Source organism: Plutella xylostella, chromosome 13 (genome assembly GCF_932276165.1).
Source record: "Plutella xylostella chromosome 13, ilPluXylo3.1, whole genome shotgun sequence".
Lineage (NCBI taxonomy): Eukaryota > Metazoa > Arthropoda > Insecta > Lepidoptera > Plutellidae > Plutella > Plutella xylostella.
Genome location: NC_063993.1, coordinates 4851614 through 4871385, shown reverse-complemented (window position 1 = coordinate 4871385; position 19772 = coordinate 4851614). Strand labels below are relative to the sequence as shown.

The 19772-nt window shown below is 39.6% G+C and overlaps 4 protein-coding genes across 6 annotated transcripts; 1 reads left to right on the top strand and 3 right to left on the bottom strand.

The window, feature by feature from the left end:
• On the bottom strand, positions 1-9248 carry LOC105397973 (CD151 antigen). 3 transcript variants are annotated; one of them, XM_048624979.1, is made up of 7 exons: positions 9231-9248; positions 6466-6541; positions 3538-3729; positions 2988-3134; positions 2480-2587; positions 1969-2100; positions 1-262 (listed from the first exon to the last, which is right to left on the bottom strand). In XM_048624979.1, exons 2-7 carry the CDS (start codon positions 6535-6537, stop codon positions 215-217), a joined length of 699 nt encoding a protein of 232 aa, XP_048480936.1. In that variant the 5' UTR covers positions 6538-6541; positions 9231-9248; the 3' UTR covers positions 1-214. The 3 variants fall into 3 exon arrangements, with proteins under 3 accessions (XP_048480936.1, XP_037968285.2, XP_048480935.1); XM_038112357.2 differs by lacking the exon at positions 9231-9248 and adding an exon at positions 8623-8870; XM_048624978.1 differs by lacking the exon at positions 9231-9248 and adding an exon at positions 6863-7006.
• Positions 9249-12178: 2930 nt separating this feature from the next.
• On the bottom strand, positions 12179-16364 carry LOC105397972 (tudor domain-containing protein 3). Its single transcript, XM_011570009.3, has 7 exons — positions 16225-16364; positions 16066-16150; positions 15580-15970; positions 14698-14882; positions 13290-14474; positions 12705-12819; positions 12179-12363 (listed from the first exon to the last, which is right to left on the bottom strand). Exons 1-7 carry the CDS (start codon positions 16257-16259, stop codon positions 12326-12328), a joined length of 2034 nt encoding a protein of 677 aa, XP_011568311.3. The 5' UTR covers positions 16260-16364; the 3' UTR covers positions 12179-12325.
• A 448-nt stretch (positions 16365-16812) lies between these two features.
• LOC105397971 (S-phase kinase-associated protein 1) lies at positions 16813-18036 on the top strand. The gene is made up of 2 exons (XM_011570008.3): positions 16813-16975; positions 17056-18036. The coding sequence occupies exon 2, from the start codon at positions 17056-17058 to the stop codon at positions 17542-17544; it is 489 nt and encodes a 162-aa protein (XP_011568310.1). The 5' UTR covers positions 16813-16975; the 3' UTR covers positions 17545-18036.
• Positions 18037-18346: 310 nt separating this feature from the next.
• On the bottom strand, positions 18347-19671 carry LOC105397970. Its single transcript, XM_011570006.3, has 2 exons — positions 19036-19671; positions 18347-18647 (listed from the first exon to the last, which is right to left on the bottom strand). The coding sequence occupies exons 1-2, from the start codon at positions 19410-19412 to the stop codon at positions 18422-18424; spliced, it is 603 nt and encodes a 200-aa protein (XP_011568308.2). The 5' UTR covers positions 19413-19671; the 3' UTR covers positions 18347-18421.
• Positions 19672-19772: the final 101 nt, after the last annotated feature.

Below are 19772 nucleotides of genomic sequence, written 5' to 3'. Positions count from 1 at the left end.
TCTGATCACATCAACGTTATTTAATATGTAGGTAAGTAAATGCCAGTTTACTTCTGAATAAATTAAAAAAAGTTTATAAAATTTTATAATTGGTACGCGATGAGACACAAATCACGATGAAAATATCACAACAGATCGTTACGAAGCAGTCAATAAGAACACTTATTAATCAATAATTAGATTAGAATCAAGTCACAGGTGGCCTTCTATCAGCTCACTCTATCTTCACGAATAAGCAGCAAGCCAAGATCATCCCCAGCAACTGAAAACAATAGAAAAAAACACATTAAAATATTGTTAGGTATATGACTCGATAGGTTGCTCAAGAATCTCAAGATACATAAGATGCCATGGCAGCCAGGTCTAAGGGTCAATTCAGACGTACCACAACCACACCACAACCACGCCGTGTACTTTGTATTGAAAATGAATAATCCAATTCACACGTGCCACATTTTGCCGTTGTTATCGACCACCTGTGTAATACGACCACATCGCAACCACAACGCGTCGGCAACGCCGCCACGCGGCGGCGGCACCGCGGCCACCTCCTTTCCCTATTAACTGCATACGACAACGTGGTTACCACATCGCAACGACAGCGACAACACAACCACATCGACATTTTGTCGCTGCCACAACGCAACTGCAAAAAGCCGCTGCCACACTATTCACTATTCACACGTAACCACAGCTTGACCACATTATGTCGCTACGACGTGGTGTGGTTGTGGTACGTGTGAATTGACGGTAAAAGCTTATATTCATAAAAAATATCAAAAAGGTGAAAGATTATTATCATGAACAATGAAATCTATCCAGCCAGGAATCCCTCCCGAGACCATGCAGCAGAGCTCACCATGATAAAGGCGATAAATTTTTTCACAGTTTCAAAGGGAAGGATTTATTTGTATATCAACGGTCCGACGGTCGGGCATTACAGTAGGCCTATGCAATATCAGCTAGGAATCGAACCCGACACCTTTTCTTTCACCATAATGAAGGCGACGCCGATGGCAATAACATGCGCCCACGTAATAGTTTCAAAGAGAATTAAGGTATTAAATTTTAACGTAACAACGGATGGTCGTCCCCTTATTATAAAACGTAGACTAAAGATAGTTTTAGTTTAAAACTGGTTATAGTCCAGAGATACATTCAAATGATGTATAATCGTTTGCAATAGAATCCAACAATCATGTAAACAAACCAAATTGTCACGATTACTCCGTAATCACATACATTTGACGATCAATTATGAACATAGTCTGATTTCAACGAACGCACCATCGTTTTCACATTATCTTCAACACGATTTAACTTGTATTTATACGTTAAATTTGTTAAAACATTTGCAACGTAAAAATTTCGAAGTATTTGACAAGCTGTCATCTTAGTTTTTTACTCATCGAACTCTATAAGTCATTGAAAAGTTAGTGTTGTTCGTAATCTGAAGTCATCTTTTATTTTTAATTTAATAAAATATTTTAATTTAATATTATTTGAATACAATAAAAAAAATATTCAAGAGCTTAATATAATTAACCAAAACGAAAAAAGGAAGAGGAAGAAATGAAAAAGCTCGACGGCATTTTAGACACGGCAAGCGATGACACAGTGGTTCCATTTATAATTACGGTCACCGGCGACACTTCTGATAGTGATGATGAAGAAGACGAAGATTTAAATTTGTTTTAATAAACACTTTTTTATATATAATCAGTTTTATTTTATAGTCTATGACTTATATATTTAATCTTATTAAAACACTATGACATCACTATGGGCATAAACAATACGCTGTCAATGTCAGCCCGCCATATTTGTTTACATAATTGTTGGATTCTATTGCAAACGACTATAGCTTAAAGCCGGCTTTGAACCAGAACTATTATGTTTAGTCAACGTTTTATAATAACACCAGCTTTGAAGTTTGATTCAAACCGGGACCTCCAAACCCTCACTCACCATGATAAAAGCGACGATGACGGCGACGGCGCCCACGTAGGCCGCGTTGCCGCGCAGCAGCTCCTCCGTCTTGGACAGGCAGCCCTCCATGTGCATCGTCGTCGGGTTGGGCGAGTACTTGCAGTCCAGCCGCTGGGGATACAAAATAATACAGGTATAGACAGTAAGTTAGTATTGTAGGTATATAGGCATTTTAGATGTAATGGTTGCGGGGAGCCAGTTTGCGACTGACGCTGATCTGACTTTCTGCTTGAACACGGTGACAAAACCTACACCATCTTTGCTCTAGTGTTCGACACTGCATTAAGTATATTAATTTCGATATAGGTACATTACATACTTAGTAACGTTAAAATAGTGGTTTTTTACAGCATGGTTGATCTTTACACGGTTACCCACGTCGCGAGAGTCAGACATACTGTGATCCTAAATCTCTTCCCTTCAAAGGTACACAATGCTCAAAAAGTGGACGAGGTGCCCCTGAAGGGTTATAAGTCCATGACAAACGTACCTTTCCTGGATACACCTCCTTGCAGCAGCTGTCCGGGATATTATCGTTCCAGTCCTTGTAGCTGCGCACGCCGCAGCACTGCAGGAACGTTTGTGTGTCGTCCCACGCCTGGTAATAAAAATATATTTTAATTTATACAACTTATTCAGGGTTAATTCTAGACATAGATATTCATTGTAAGCCGAAAGACGACGACATACGTGGTCATTTGAACAACATTTATTCTACTAGACCAGAAAAAATGCAACTAAGTGTAACACCTAGATGTAATGTAACTAATGTAAGTTGTGTTGGTGGAGTAAGATGCAGCCATGATGCAGCAGTTGATTATGATACTCTTGTATCAGCCACGCATGTTACTGTTTACGCTCAAGGCAGCAAGTGGCGGATTATAGTTAGGTATGCTGATCCGGCACAGAGCGTATGTAAATCCAAGAGACGAACACTTACCAGCTATGCTGTCCTTGTAAAGCTACCCTTACACCACGGACATACGTCAATCGCTAACCTGCGTATACTTGTGCTTCTGCCCGTACAGCGGCACGGCGGCGTACAGCTCGCGGTCCAGCGAGTCCGCCAGCTTCTCCCGGAACACGAACTGCATCACGCCGCCCACCAGCATCAGCACGAAGATTATGAACACCAGGATGTAGTACTGGAATGAGATAGAGATGATGATGATGATGAGCTTTTAAGTGGAGATTCATACAGCACTTTTGATGTCTTCCGGCCCACTGGACCGACGAAGTTATAGCTTCGTTAAAGGAAACTGGTCAATATGTAGTGGTTAGATGAGGAAGGCCGTACTTACTAGTACTAGTAGCTACGTAGGACTTAGATAAAGAATTCAAAGATAAAATCTGATTAGTTTTCATGACCTCTTAAGATAGTTATTACAGTGAGGCTGCTTTCGTACATACACGCAATCGGTCACGAGATTGACGAAGCAAGCTCCAAATCAACTCCTACGCTATTACCTTACTCCAGTTAGATTGGATCGTAATCTTCCATTAGAATTTGGACAGATGATTGGGAAAATTGTACAATGAAGCACGTACCGTGAGCAGCATACACTTGACCTCCTTCGCGGCGCCGCAGCAGCCCAGCACGGACAGCGCCATGATGGCGACGCCGGTCACCAGCACCACGGCCACCGACGCGATGAACAGGTTGTTGCTGAGTAGAGTGGAGGAGAAGGAGCGCGCCGCCCACACCCACGCGCCTAGCGCGAGCGCTAGCAGACCGCCGATCTGGAATGTACAACGTTTTCGCTTTAGCTAAAAGGCGAATTAAATAGATTATAGAAATAACATGTACCTACACTGCACCCAATCTTAATCTGTTATTCCGCCCATCAAAAGGTTGTCTGGGAGAGATCGCTTTTAGTGATAAGACCGCCTTTTGTACCCTAATTTAGTTAGGTACAACTTGTTCATTTTATTATACTTTTTAGTGTAAATATAAAGTGTTGGTATTCTATCTATCTAAGATTCTGTTTTTGAAGAATTAAAGTAGATTTTATAACTTATAAACTACACTCGCGAGCAACCAAATCGACTCAAGCCTTCACGGCGCACATATACATTGATTTTCCTAAAACGATAAATGGTAAATATAAAAGTGATATGTCATTCGAAAGCTGAAGAATTAGGCTTTCAATTAAGATCAATACCATAAAAAAAAACTAAGCGCAGATTTAATGACGCATTTTAATTGCCCGTCAGTGTTAATTACCTCATTAGGAATCCACGCCTTGCGCTACCTGATCCCGCTATAAAACCTTTCCACATCCGGTGTACCTTATCAGTCGCTTGTTGCAAGTTGACCGGTACACATCTCGTTGCATTGTATTCCTTGTTTTCGCAAACCCATGGATACCACACCAGAAGAAGCTGCTCAAGTTGTTGCCTTGCTGCAACAAGGGTTAAGTCAGCGAGCAGTCGCTGCCCAGCTCCACTTGAGCCAGTCTGCTGTATCCCGAGTATACAGACGGTTCCAAGAGACTGGTGCCTTCAATCGAAGACCAAGAACGGGCCGCCACCGCTGCACTTCAGAGAGAGACGACCGCTTCATTGTCTCAACCTCGCTGCGCAATCGACACCTTACGGGCGTTGATGTGCAGCAAGAACTGAGACGTGTACGACAAGTGGCTGTCAGCGAGTGGACAGTGAGAAGACGCTTGAAGGAAGCCAACTTGACACCAAAAAGACCTGCATCAGGCCCCAAATTGACTGCAGGCCACCGACAAGCGCGTCTTCAGTTTGCTCGAGAGCATCTCGATTGGAGCATTGCGCAATGGCGGTCGGTCCTGTTTACTGATGAGTGCAGAGTGTGTCTGCATGGCAGTGACAGGAGAGGCCGGGTCTACCGGCGTCCGGGGGAACGATTTGCCCAATGTTGTTTCGCTGAAACAGTAGCATATGGCGGCGGTTCCTGCATGATGTGGGCTGGTATTTCTCTAGAGGGAAAAACCGCACTTGTTTTCGTGCCTGGAGGCGGCCGAGGAGGCGGGTTAACAGCTGATCGGTACATCACCGACATTCTACTCGGTCATGTTGTGCCCTATGCAGAATTTGTCGGTGAAGACTTCGTGCTAATGCACGACAATGCCCGCTGCCACACGGCACGAGTCAGTCGGCAGTTTCTGAGAGAGAAGGAATTGCGCACGATGGACTGGCCTGCGCTCAGTCCTGACCTGAATCCCATCGAACACTTATGGGACGAGCTCAAAAGAAGAGTTCGGGCCAGGAATCCAGTCCCTGCAAGCGTGGACGAGCTGAAGACAGCTTTATTAGAGGAGTGGGACGGCATTCCTCAGGAAACTGTCAAAAAGTTGATAAGGTCTATGAGAAACAGGCTGCAGGCTGTAATTAGGGCAAGAGGGGGCAATACAAAGTATTGATTTAAATAAATAAATTTTTATCTTAACATTTTTTGTTTAATTTGTATAATACGATACCCATACCCTTTTTTCCTAAATTCCCGTTTTTCCTACAATTGCGTTCAGACATCATTTATTTCAAAAATGATGAATGGATTTCAATAATAATGATATCAAATTAAAGCTGACATCTTAAGCTTTTAAATGACATATCATTTTTATTATTTCTATTCATAATTTTACTTGTATTAATGTATGTTTGCGCCGTCAAGGCTTGAGTCGATTTGGTTGCTCGCGAGTGTAGGACATGCAATACTGCTATACCGGGATCCCGGACAAAATTCACGCTTTTTTCAATACCGGTATTGAAAGCTAATACCGGTATTGAAGTAATACCGGAATCGAAGTTTTTAGGATTAAGCAATTAAGATACAGGTAGTTAGCCTTGTGTATAATATAAAAGCGTATACTTATGTTTCCAACCGTTTAATGCGGTTTTCGGCCTTTGGAAATCTACTGTTGTCCATTCGTAAAAATAATTTATTCTAAAATTTAAACTCTAATAGTCAATTCTCGTAAAAATCAATTACAAAATGCAGCATTTGATTGCTATTTTGTTTTATTTTGACCTATAAGACATTTAAAATATATACAAGGAAGTCTAATACCGGTATTAATACCGGAATCACGGTATTGAGTTGTAATACCAGAACTCAATACCGGTATTGAAAATAATTCCGGTATTGCATGCCCTATTATAAACTAACCCATAGGTGAAAAATGGCGGTCTTTGGGTGGAAGACTAGGTAATATTTATGATCAAATAGGGTCAAGTGTACAAATTAGGCGGTCCTCACACTGAACTGCGCTTCGTGTTGCTGATCCGTGTGGTCCGAACGTTGCTTGTAGGTAACATAATCATATCTTATATCAGTTTGTATAGAAAACACGCACACTGATAACGCATTATCTACGTGCGTTCATATAAGTAGTTCACTCAAAAGCTCAAAACGTAGCGTGATGCAGGGTAGTTTGTATCCACCATACACGAGTTCGCGTTGTTCTATGGTGTCCACCTTTCGGGATACTTAGTATAGGTACTTACAAATGTGACTAGATTTATGCATATTAAGGAGAACTTCATACACCGACCACAGCTATCCATGGCGCCTCCCATCACTCTGAAAAAGAAAAATATTCAACTTGATTTTTGTGAACTTATTACCTAAGTACCTACTTAATTTAAAGTAAACTTAAACTGGTAGTTCGGAAAGTTATCATATTTGCAAAATTTTTTACGATGTTGTTATCCAAGTTTATGAATGACCTAGTTTAGTAAATAGTTAGGTACAACCCAAGAGCGAAAAACTTAAAACTTCAGCTGAAAAATATCCGGGATTAGGTATCAGTAAGTTAACAACTAATCCTCATTCGGAAAAGAGCTCAATCTTGTACTTAATCTTAATCTACTGAAAACTAGCAACAAATAAATCTGCAAGTACCTAGGCTGGTCGCGTGTTTTACTATGTTCGGCCTCCATCACTCAATACACTTAGCATGCAGTTACTCCAAACTCATAAAAAACGTTGTTATGCTAAACTGGAACAAAACTGTCGTTACTAGCGATCTAGGTAATGACTGTGGGGCGACCACCTAGGATTTATAGTTTTAGGCTAATGTATCTTTTCCAGATTGAACCACGAACTCCAGTTATTATGTATTATAATATCTACACAAATAATTAATTATTGTTTACATTAATCTAGTAAGCTACGAACCTAAGAAATGCACCCATTGTACCAGTATATTATTTTGATCTCGTAACTAATTAAATCATAACATTTACACTTTAATACCGCATCTGTCTCTTTATTTTATTAGATACCCTACTGTTTTACGATATTTCTTACAACTACCTCCATGCCCTATAACGACTTATGTACAGTCAGCAAAAGAGATAAGTATCGACCACATACTCAATACCAACTGTTATTTGAAATGTATACTAAAAAAACTATTTTCCTTCTTGAAAAGTTCGTGATATACACTCACAGGCAATGAAAAGGTTCCACTGAGAAACGTACCAAATTAACTACTACTAGACGGAAAAAGCTAGCTTAATGACGCCTTCTGCAACATTGATAATTTATCATAGTACCAACTGAAAATGGTAAGTATAATTTTTTTTTCAAATTTTAAATTAAATGTCTGGGGTTGTTTGGTGTCGGCATTTTGTCAATGGAACTTTTTCATTGTCCGTGAGTGTATTATACCTATCACCATCATCATCACAAGCCATAACGTCCCCACTGCTGGAGCACGGGTCTCCAACCTACTGCCAGGAAAGGGTTTTAGGCCTAGTCCACCACGCTGGCCCAGTGCGGATTGGTCGAACCCAACACAAGCAAGCATTGTTTGTGCTGAAAGAGTTGTCTGGTAAGTGGTCAACCTGACTGTCAGATGTTTTCACACCCATTCAATGGGTACCGCACCATGTATTGCTCCAATGATCAGCTAAGAATTACGATCACTGGGGCTAGCTAATATCAGGTAATAATCAAATATGTACTTAGGTATAAAAGTCTTAACTAAGTTAACTAAAGTTAGATGGATCATCTAACTGGATCCAGGATCTCCTGTACGTGCGTTGCGTTGCCATGGTTACATGCATACAAATAATCTAAGTAGGTAGGTAACTAGGTACTAGGTATAGGTACTAATGCATTGTGTCATCTGCACCGCATACGTAATGCTCTAAGTACCTACCTGGGTACTGGACAGATAATCGCTATTGCAACTTGCGTATGCGCAGACGTAGACTGCTCAAGGTAACTTGATGCAAGGTCCGCCTTAGCAAGTTAGCAATCTCATATGTACAATCTTGTATAAGTTGGTACTGTATCAAAAGCATTTAAGTGAAAGTTAAGTAAGTAACTATGTAAGTTACTTGTAGTAAACTTTTGCCAAACGCGATATTTGATCGATCTAAGTTTAAAGTTTAACTTCAATAAAAGGTTAAGTACCTATATTTATTAAGAAGTCTTAATTTGCCTAAGAATCAGCTCTGAGACATAGTATATTAGGCCGTAACTAAAAACTTACATGCAAGTAAGTACCTATAAGAATCGATTTATGACTAAAACACTAACCAAATAGCGTGCAAATTCAAACCTAAACAATAATTCTACGAAGCATGCAACAATACTCTTTCCACTGACGCCTATAGGCTATAACTAGGTAAAGAAAGTAAACACCAAAATACCTATGTCGTAATGGAACGTGTTCTCAGCCAGACTATGTTGTTGCGCGGGAAAATTCACTACAATAGTAGCAAATAAATAACTTTCTGCTGAATTAACAGCACTCACTAGGCTACACCACAAACACTCACACGTAACTTCAGTCACAATCACAACAATGCACAACAAATAAAAGGCGCGTCTCTTTGGGTTAAGTTTATAACAGGCGGCAGTCGGTGGGTTCGGATCAACTGGTTAGAAGGGTCAGCGAGGCACGCTACGCCCCACCAAGCAGAAGCCATGGGCGAAGGCACGAAGGCTTTTTTTACCACCGTGTTGACGCTTAACTGGGTCATTAAAGACGTTATGTTCGCAGGTAGGCTAGGCTCTAATCGGCATATTGCATGGATGTTTTACAATGATATCGTGTTTAACCGACGGCGACGCTTTCGTTAATGTTTTGTTTTATTAATATAATCTGTTTTGATTAGCAGTGAACAAGGCCATATGGAATCAAGCTCTCGACTCTTACGAGCTAGGGTGGGTATTATTTCTCTGTTGCCGTAAAATTCAATGTTTTCATATTTAGTATTAAAGTGGATCAGACCGCTAGTATTAGTTATATACTTACCCAGACCGTCCCAGACTGGCAGCCGCCCAACAAAATGAAAAGTAGCCTAGATGTAGTCGAATGCGAAATTAAATTTAAGGCACTTAACAAATCACTGGCAGTGCGGGTGTGCGGAACTATACATACTTACCTAACTATACTTAAGTACCGATGCATCAGGGTAGCCTGAAATGATATGGTACCTATGGGTGAACCTGTACCTTTGCCTTAAATTAAACTCTTGAGGAATCTGAAAACTTTTTTTAAATTCAGTGTCGTATCGAGTGTAAAACTAGGGTAAAACCGGGTACTTAGCTATCAGTTTTACCTTAGATATTCATGAAAAACTGTGAAATACAGGAGAAAATAAAGACCAACAAACTATACTTCGCTATAATCAAATTATGGATTGGTACGGTGCGCCTACCAAGTAGATTAGAAAGGTCCAACAATTTTTAATGGTGTCCATTTGACCTAATTAACTGACTAATTAATGGTAGATGCTTAATGAGGGGTGGTTCCGACCCCACTGTGCGTGTGCATCTATTGTACCACACCTTATGGCATTATTTACACCTCTTTGGACAAACATAAGCATTTAGGTGGATATGTAGGTAGGTTGTATAAAGTCCCCTGTTTCTGAAAATCCGCCAAAGGTCAGGTAGGTACATTATCCTGCCTTAAGTTCACTGATGAAATGTCATTCTGTATATAAAAAAAAATAGTAACATTTTTTGGAGGTAAGTACAATTTGATTCACCTAACTTGACCAATTTTCTGTTTTGTTACGCACGCACGCAGTCTCGCCAGCTGCTACTGCTAGTACCGTCACCATTTTAAGTAATCTTTAGTGGTTTAGGTTTTAATAAAACAAGTGAATGCTATATTTTACTTTATTAGCTTTTGTTAATAAACAGTTAACAGACATCTCGTATCTATTATTTTATGATTCCGGTGTACAATGTAGAAATTAAATAAACTGTGCAGACGCAAATTAATGTAAGTAACAAATTTCCTACAAATACAGGCAGTTAGATAGGACTGGAGTTTTATTTAAAGCTTTAACTGACGATAAAATTAAAGGAACGAACATATAAATTAATAAATACATACACATTAATACATTATTACATTAAAACTTAGTCAAAACCAAAAATACTAAGAACTTACTTGTACCTGTATTTAAAAAAAAAGCAAGGATCATTATTTCGGTTTTATCTACCACCATTAAGCCAATTATATTTAAGAAATCTTGTAGCGTTTACATGTGACACATAAGCAAAATGGTTTGAATACGTGAATATAATACAACAAAACCTGTACATCGATATTGAAGTGGCGATGACCATATATATTACATAACTATATTTCAGCTAAAATTACAACATGGTACACTTAGACAAGCTACATGGTTACAAATTCAAAATAAATTACATCTATCGATACACACAATTACAGCAATAAGGGCTTGTACACAAAACTGCGTTGCGACCTCGCATCGCAAAAACTTGCGACAGTAATCAAGCTTTACCTGAAAAACTGTCAAAACAGTCGCAGATTTTTGCGATGCGACGTCGCAATGCAATTTTGTGTACAAGCCCTAAGGTGCCATTTAGCGGATGACGACACGGGGTTGCAATAGTCGCATAGTCAGGTTTCTGACGCTCGATGACAAGTATATATAAATGTACGTACAGATTCTCTTCTCATCGTATGCTCAACGCTGAGTCTCGTAAATCACAATAGGTATATGAAAAACTCATGTTTTTATATTATTTACTTTTGCCGACGTGCCTACGATGATTATTTACAGAATCACATTCGCAGTAGTGACATTGCGACTCGCCGTCTGCTGCAACCTCATGTCGTCTGCCGCCAACTGGCACCTTTAAAGTTAGATTCCCTATGATTGCATACGCCATCGATTATAATTATAACAACTAGGTTTAGACAACTTTGCGTAGCTTCACGTAGTCTAAACGAACATAGTTCACGTAAAACACAACACTTCGATACACACTGTAAATTTGCAGAAGAGCTCTTCTGGAAGTATAGGTTACACTTAAATATACGTTTAATTCATCAAATCTGTTCTAAAATAAACACATCGTAAACACTGACAGTATGAAATCCCTTACTTTGGGTAATCAGAGCTCCGTTATTGCTCGAAATATAATAAAAGATGGAGCAAAAACCGGAGTAGACCATCTCAGCAATAGTTATTACTGAGTAAGATTTGATGAACTATTCAATGGGGTTAACAAATGCCCTGTTTTGAATTAGGTACCTCGAAGTATAGCCTGTAGACGCCTGTGGAGGCTTACGAATTAGTATTAATACATATTATTACATTTTAATATATTAATACACAGTCATAATAGTTAAGTGAACGCCCCTAGACATAAGCTATCCACAGGCTCTTAGTAAGACGTTAAAAAATTCTTACCAAAAATTTGATACCTATAACTTTTCACTGACGAAGTTCAAAGTGAGCGTTGAACTTGTAAACGAGATTGCTTTATTAAATCCAGGAAAGATAATAACTTACGCATGATTTTAAAGATTTAAATATTGCGATTAATTTTTACACACATAAATTCACATTTCATTGCTATTGTTACCTGTGTCAAAATACATTAATATCATAAATGAAATCTCGTTTACAAATCAAAATAAACATAGATCCGACATAATAACTCGCTAACTGATGCACACAAAAAGGTACCGGTTCCGGAGCGATGTAACTCCTACGGTTTAGTAACAACTTGCGATGGCAAGACATACAACAAAAAAATATCGTCAGAGTACCCATAATAATTACCAAAAATCTCGCGGCACACATACATTCGAATAGTACATAGTAGGTACAAATTAATAAATCACACAAACATCCTTGTATCTAATCGTCTTTATCTAATGGGTTAAGAAATCAGAAATATTTCGAGTATTCAAGTTACCAAATGGAGAATACGTAAACCAGTCAGCCAATGTGTGCATCAGCGAGCGAGCTCTCAGCCAATGGCGTGCTCGTGCGGTGCTGTGTGTCCGTTGTGATTGGTCGGTGAAGCCACGCGGGGTCGTCAGCTGCGGGCGGCGGGCGGCGCCGCGGACTGCCACTACGGGCGTCGTGGGAACGCGCCTCGGTAATTACTTCCTGTAGGGGGAAATATATATTTTTGTATTTATTTTTTTAGATAACTTTCTTGTAACTACGATGGGATTAATGGCAGAAAATACTTTTACAATTAAGTGTAAGTACACTCTGTACTGTAAATCGATATTCGAAAGGAAAGTCACTGGAATTTGTATGCTTTTTATTTATTTCTAACGTTACCGACAGGGGCGCTTATCAAGATGTCAGGCAAATTGCTATAGAATTACATTAACGACTTGAGTCGACAGCACTCGTGATTCGCACACAGGTTTTCTCAACAGTGTGATACCTATATTTAAATAGGCGGATGACAGCTGACAGCCGGTATGAATGCTACTCACCCTGGGCAGGGAAGGGAAGGCAGTTAGATTTCAGCACCTCTTCGTGGTTCCCGTACGCACAGAACTTGACCACAACCGTGTTCGCAGAGATGCCCGTGATCTCTGCTTCATAGAACTGCAAAACCCAAAATTTTAACATTATTTATGGATATAATATATGTACAAACACATACAGTCAAACTATAAAGTCCTGACAATAAAGAGTGCGATTTTGCAAAGACTTTTATCATTGTCAGTTATTTACTTACATTTGCACACATTATAAAAATAAAATTCCGATTGATATTGGCGTTTTAAGGGATTTTTCCCTAAATAAATACCTATAATAGATTGATTAACAATTAGTTAGGATCGAATTCCGTTTTCAGGACTTTATAGTTTTTCTGTAATTTTATAGTCTGTAGCATGTATAATTTATATATAAGCGTATTATTTTGAACTATTAAACAGATTTTAATCAAACACAAAACACTCCTGATCACAGACGATTTTCAGGTCAAGTTCATAATATCTATAGCAAGAAAATGCCTTCAAATCAATCCATCTTTTTATGGGAACAAAGCACAAGTAATAAAACAAACTCACATTATTATCCTCCCAATACAGCGCGAGGCATCGATCTCCCACCTTCCACGTGACCTCAGCCACGCCGAGCATGGCGCGCGCTTGCTCATTCACAGCTGCATTCTGGAACCCCAGCAGCGACCCCGGCAGGAAGGGCCCGCCGCCCGGGCTCCGCACCGACCCGTACTCCTGCCGCCCGCTGTACCCGTACTGCTGCTGGCGCTGGGGGTAAGCCCCCTGCACGTAAGCGTTCGGATTAGCGTAGACATTCTGCTGACCCTCCATGTAGCCGTTTGTTTGCGGTCTGCGCTGGCTGTACTCCTGGTACTTTTGGGTGGGTTCGGTCCGGTAGTTGTTGTCTGGTGGAGGGTAGCTCTTATTGTAGTCGGACTGGTAGCTCCGCGCCGGCTCCTCGGCCCGTGATTGGTTGGACAGGAGGTTCAGGTTCGCCGCCGCCTCCGCTAAGCCGTCCATAGGGTTTGAATTATTTCTATAGTTAATTTGAGCTTGGTCGCTAGGACTACGTTCAGGCCGATTGTTGTAGTTTTGAGGTTGGTTCTGGTAGGAATTGTTGTAAGCTTGATTATAATTGACATTGTTGGATTGGCTTTGTTGCTGTTGCAGTTGCTGCTGCTGCAGTCTGTTCCTGTCTTCGAACTTCTTTTGGAAACGCGGAGGTCTCTCTGTTTGCGTGTGCGATTGATACTTTCTGTCGTCTCGACTGTGGTGACCGTCGTTGGAATAGTGTCCCCTATTGCCAGATCTATCCCTATCGTATCTTGGTCCTTGAGGACGGAAGTTGTTTTTGGCACCATTCCTATCTCTGCTTGAGTAGCCCCTGTCGTTTCTGTCATAGAAGTCTGTGTTACTCTGGCGGCTGTTTCGATCTTTCTCAGGGACGTTAGGTAGTTTGTCCTCTAAGAAGTCGAATAGAGAGACTTTCCCGGAAGGTTTGACGGGGATTATATCTTCGTCGGTGACGTCTTTATTACGTCCTCTTTTGTGTTGTTTCTGCTCGGGCTCTTTTGGAGGCTTGTCTTTAGATCTGTTTTCAGAAGCATCTCTCTTCTGCAGCATGCGAAGCGCTCTGTCGACATTATTTTTAGTATATTTCAAAGCATTTTCAGCTTGCTCTTCAGAGAAACCAGCATCTACTATTTTTTGGACATTTGCATCCAGTAAAGGTTTCGTTCCACCCCCAAACACCTGAAACATATAATGATTATGTATATTAGCTATAATTACTTTTCAAAGTTTGTTTTGTTAGTAAGGGTTCCATGATAACATAAGAAATAAGATCGTCAACAAGACTGCTGTTGACATCTACACAGTACAGCAAAAACTGATGAAGTTAATATATTTCTCAAGTGGAGACTTGCAATGAATATTTATGGTATCATATCAGATATAAACTAAACTATTTCCTGACCTTCTTTACACCAGACAGTCGTTGAGCTTCAGCAATGGCCCCCTTCCTCTGTGCCTCAAACTCAGCGTTGTCCTGCTTGGCTGCTTCCTGCAGGCTCTTGAACTGCTTGTCCGAGGCCAGCGCCTCCAGCCGCTGTCCAAATGGAATCCATGGAGGAGGGCCCCCTGGCTCGGCCCCAACACCACCTGGAAATTATGATATAAAATATTTGATTTTAGTGTTTGATGGGAAACAACTTGTCCAAGCTTAAAAAATATACTTACTGCATCACAGGCAAATAAAAATACAAAATTTTATTTTTTCACATTTTACATACATCAAATTTAAAAAGCATACAGAGAATTCAATACATCCTATCCTTCACAGATATTTTGCAAACAGAAACATTTTAATTTTAACCTTCGCATTGACCTATTAGCATCAGCATGAATAAAGAATTTATTAGGATAATAAGCTTATGCATAAATCATTTCGCCAAAAAGCACTGCATGAAATATATTTTACACAGGTACTTATAGGTAACACCAAATATTCTCTTTTTTACTCTAGGAAGAAAATCCCTCAAAATAAATGAAAAATTACTAACATATTTATACTTAGAATTTCAACTCAGAAGCATACTATTAGCACTTACAATCAGATCAGAAAACTCAATTGATAATTTTATTAACTCAGAGTGGAAAAGATAAATGTGGTAACAGGATTAAGCATTTTTATATTTAAGAATCAAATTGTAGTCCCTTCAGTACTTAATTGTTTTCTTGTAGCATAACAATAGTTATTAATTATTTATTAATCTACTAAGATATATTAATCTGCTGGGCTTGTAATATCTATCTTTTCCACCCACACCCAACTGTAATATTTCCATCTACATCTCACCTCTAGTGTGTTTGGCCAAACTCCTATTTAGCTCCCACTTTTCAATCATATGAACCACCTTCCCTCCCAACACAGTGATGACATTTGGAGTGAGCCATATCACCCCGTGGACCACTTCTAGACCCTCATTGTTTAACAGCACCTTGGTTCCTGGTGGCGTATTAATACTGATACTCGATATTGGACTTATTTCTAGACCTGTACATGAAGTTTTCCCATCATTCAATGTCAACCTCAGCATCCGGGGTGCTGAAGTAGATTCCTCATTAGCCTTTGGTGCGGATACATTCCTAATCTTCTGAATTTGCACAATTATTGGGTTTTCCAGTTTCAGTGCGTCTTTTATGAAGTCCTCCGGAAACGCAGCATCGCCGATATCTCTCAGATCATACTGGAAATAGATACAATCATATTAAGTTGAAACTGTATGCTAATGTGAGCATTTAAATAACTATGAATGGTACCTTGTTGTAAAAGAATACTTACGTCTAAAGCCTTTTTACTGAGCACTTTCACGTCCTGTATTAGTCCATTTTCACTCACATTTTCTATACCTTCCTGGGTCAGATGCCTGTAAGAATCAAATATGTTAGTTGCATTAACTGGTTAAAACAAAGACCAGCACGTTAAAATTATTTTCCTTACCAGCCCAGTTCTCTAAGATTATCTCCCAGTGACATGTTTTCATTTGTAATTATAATTATAACATGACTTCAACAGAAAATATTAAAAATCTCACGGTGTTGAACATACGGCACCATACTTGTCAAAATGTCACTGTCAAACCAAACAAAAAATAAAAAAGTTAACAGATCAACACACCATTCCACAGATAACACATACTTAAAAGACGGAATGTCAGAATACTACATTTTCTTAAGATGCCGACACACCATCGGACCGATAAGTATGCACGGTCTTTTGGAACAGTTTAGATACCTGTCGTGGCTGATAGCCGCGTCACCCGCGTCCGATGGTGTGTCGGCAGTAGTAGGTACTTTATGCTACCATCCCACTTGGCTATCCGTATTTGCCAAAACTGCCACGTGTGGTCAGTATTTTCGCCACCAAGTCACCAACAATCATCAACAACAACGAAACCATTGCAAGGTGAAACCGATGCATGTGAGTGTAAACCGAGCATAGCCCTTGCCATTATTCGGAGGAAATAACTGTTCCCGGTATTTTAGGCTATTTTTAATCTGTGACTGAGTTGACTTGACAGATTTTCATTAATTTAATCTGTTAATTATTTGCGTGCAAGCGGGCAGAGTGAATTTTGTCGAACGAATCCTGTAAAAAGTGCTTTTGCTTGGTTATTCTAAAAATAGCTCTGAGATTATCACGATTGTTGATACATTCGAATTCATAAAGTTTAATAACCAAACATTTCAAAGTAAGTTGAAAATTCAATGTTTTATTTCTCTCGAAAATGGCGTCGATTTGTGTACATAATCTAAACATTTACTTTTTCAGATGCCAAACATAAAGTTGCAGTCATCAGACAATGAGATCTTCGACGTCGATGTGGAAATCGCAAAATGCTCAGTCACTATAAAAACTATGTTGGAAGACTTGGGTATGGATGAGGACGAAGAAGAGGTGGTTCCACTGCCTAATGTCAACTCTGCTATATTGAAAAAAGTTATCCAGTGGGCTACATACCACAAAGATGATCCTCCACTACCGGAGGATGACGAGAACAAGGAGAAGAGGACAGATGACATCTCCTCATGGGATGCTGATTTTCTGAAAGTGGATCAAGGCACTCTGTTTGAGCTCATTCTAGCAGCTAACTACTTAGACATAAAAGGGTTATTGGATGTCACATGCAAGACTGTCGCTAACATGATCAAGGGCAAGACACCTGAGGAAATTCGTAAGACCTTCAACATCAAAAATGATTTCACAGCTGCTGAGGAGGACCAGGTTCGCAAAGAGAATGAATGGTGTGAGGAAAAGTAATTTTTTTACTGCCCTATTGCTATTTAATTTTCAAACTTAGATTTTGCCAACCAGCTTGACTCTCATAATTATTATGTATATCTGGTTCATACCAAGTCAGGCTTTTAATTTTTGTTGTGCAAACAGTCCTTTTTAATAATATAAATTACACTGATCTGTTTTCTTTAAGTAATGAGAGTCAAGCAATTGTATTCTAGTTAATAAGTACTAACTTATTAGTCTACACTACTTATTGTGAAGCTTATTTTAGATGGTGCATAAATAATGCGACATAATGAATATTTTTGCTCACATCTGTAATTACTTTTGACTTTATTGTAAACTGAATGTCTTAATAAGCACTATTTAGGGCATAATGATTGGATAAGGTTTTTTTGAAAGGACTGCTAAGGATTGTTAATTACTAAATTACATTGAAACCATGTAATAAATAAACACTGAAGGTTGAGGCGGTATTCTGTAAATACATAATAAATAATCTTTCATTTTAAATATTCTTTTCATTGCTCTATATACACATAGGACCCAATGGTTTATTGTCTTTCAGTAGGGATCTCAATACTTAGGTATATTACAAGCCTACCCCGCAAGGGAGTACATAAGTACAAGGCGTGAGTGCGTGTGTATTGTATATATTACAGATTCTAAATAAATACTAGGACAGATGAGTAGTTAGTATGTCCCTTGGATGTTGAACCTTTTATTTATACAGGAACAGGAGAGGATTCAAATTCACAAAATAAAATAAATATTACTATATACTTACTAGGATTCTAATTCCACACTGAATAATACAAAATAGCTCAGTCAAATAATAAATTATATTTACATTCGTAAAAGGGCTTAGAAGTAACAAGAATTCCAGGCTCACACAATCTTAAGTTATGCTACGAAACTCGTCGCGATACTTGCGATTCAAGTAACTTTCGACGCAAACGAGGATGGGGCTATCAAAGCGGCCAGGGAATGAGCTGCATGTGGCCGCTCCGAAGAAAACACCAGCAAGGAATGCCAGAACTATGAGGACGAGCAGAGTGACCTGCATCTTCGGGTTGCCATCTCTCAGGACCTCCTTGCATTTGCATAGGAAATTGTAAATTGATCTGAAATGGTCCAAGTAGAAGAGGGTAGGTATATTATTGGGTTGTGAGGTAGGTTTCTTTTTAATATTATTTATATTCCTAGGTAAATTCTGTGTTGTTCTCCCCTAGACTCGTAGGTATGTTGAACAAACTACTGTAGCTTGTATTCGGTAGGTAACGCGTGCACAGAGAATAAAAACACCTAGGTAGCTAGGTACGTACGGCATAGGCGACTACTACTAGGTAGGTACGCAGCAGGCGATAGGTACCTACTCAGTTTGAATTTACTGAGGTTTCGACAGGTATAGGTTTCCACAGGTAGGTTTAGTTAGGTAGTTACTTAGTTTGAATGTACTGAGGTTTAGATAGGTACTTAGTTTAAATCATAAATATTTCGATAGATACCTACTTAGTTTGACTGTCCGACAGCAGGTGTTCAGTTTCGTTGATAATCCTCACTAGCTGTTGTTGTGCCAAGTTGATCACGGGACACTTTTTGTGAAGGATGTTGATGATTTCGCCGTCAGTCTCCGGGCCCCGATAGCAACTGCAGCCCTGAGGAGGCCGCGGCTTTGCACCGCGCAGGTCTGACTCCTCGTCCAATAGAACCCTAGGGCTCTTCGAAGGGTCATTCAACTTAGCATCACAGCAGCCCCCAGACTGGCCACTAAACAAGTCCTGCTTGAAACAATCCATCTCGTTCTCCCTTTTGTTATTTTTCTTGTATGATTTTCGAACGTATCGATGTATGTTCTGGACTTGGTATTCGTCGTCGTCGTCAGACATTGCAAGTGGATAAAGCCTCGAATAATTTATTGTGGTCACGAAAATTCATAACAAATAGAAATTGAAAATGACAGACATCAATTTGATGGATTGAGCGAGAGTAGTCTTTGGAAACCCGAGTATGCGTTGTTCTATGATTAGATGCAAGGTGCAGTACCTACTTCTCTTTGATTTGATGGTACCACACTTAGGTACCACACCTTACCACACAGTGGTACCACAACACAATATGGTACACATATGGGTACATAGAAAAAAAAGTAACTGTGAAAGTGAAGCAAGGACAGCGCCACTGAATGGTTTGCATCTTTATTGGAAATATGCCTGTCTTTTCCTCCTCCTTTCCTCTACCTACATAAT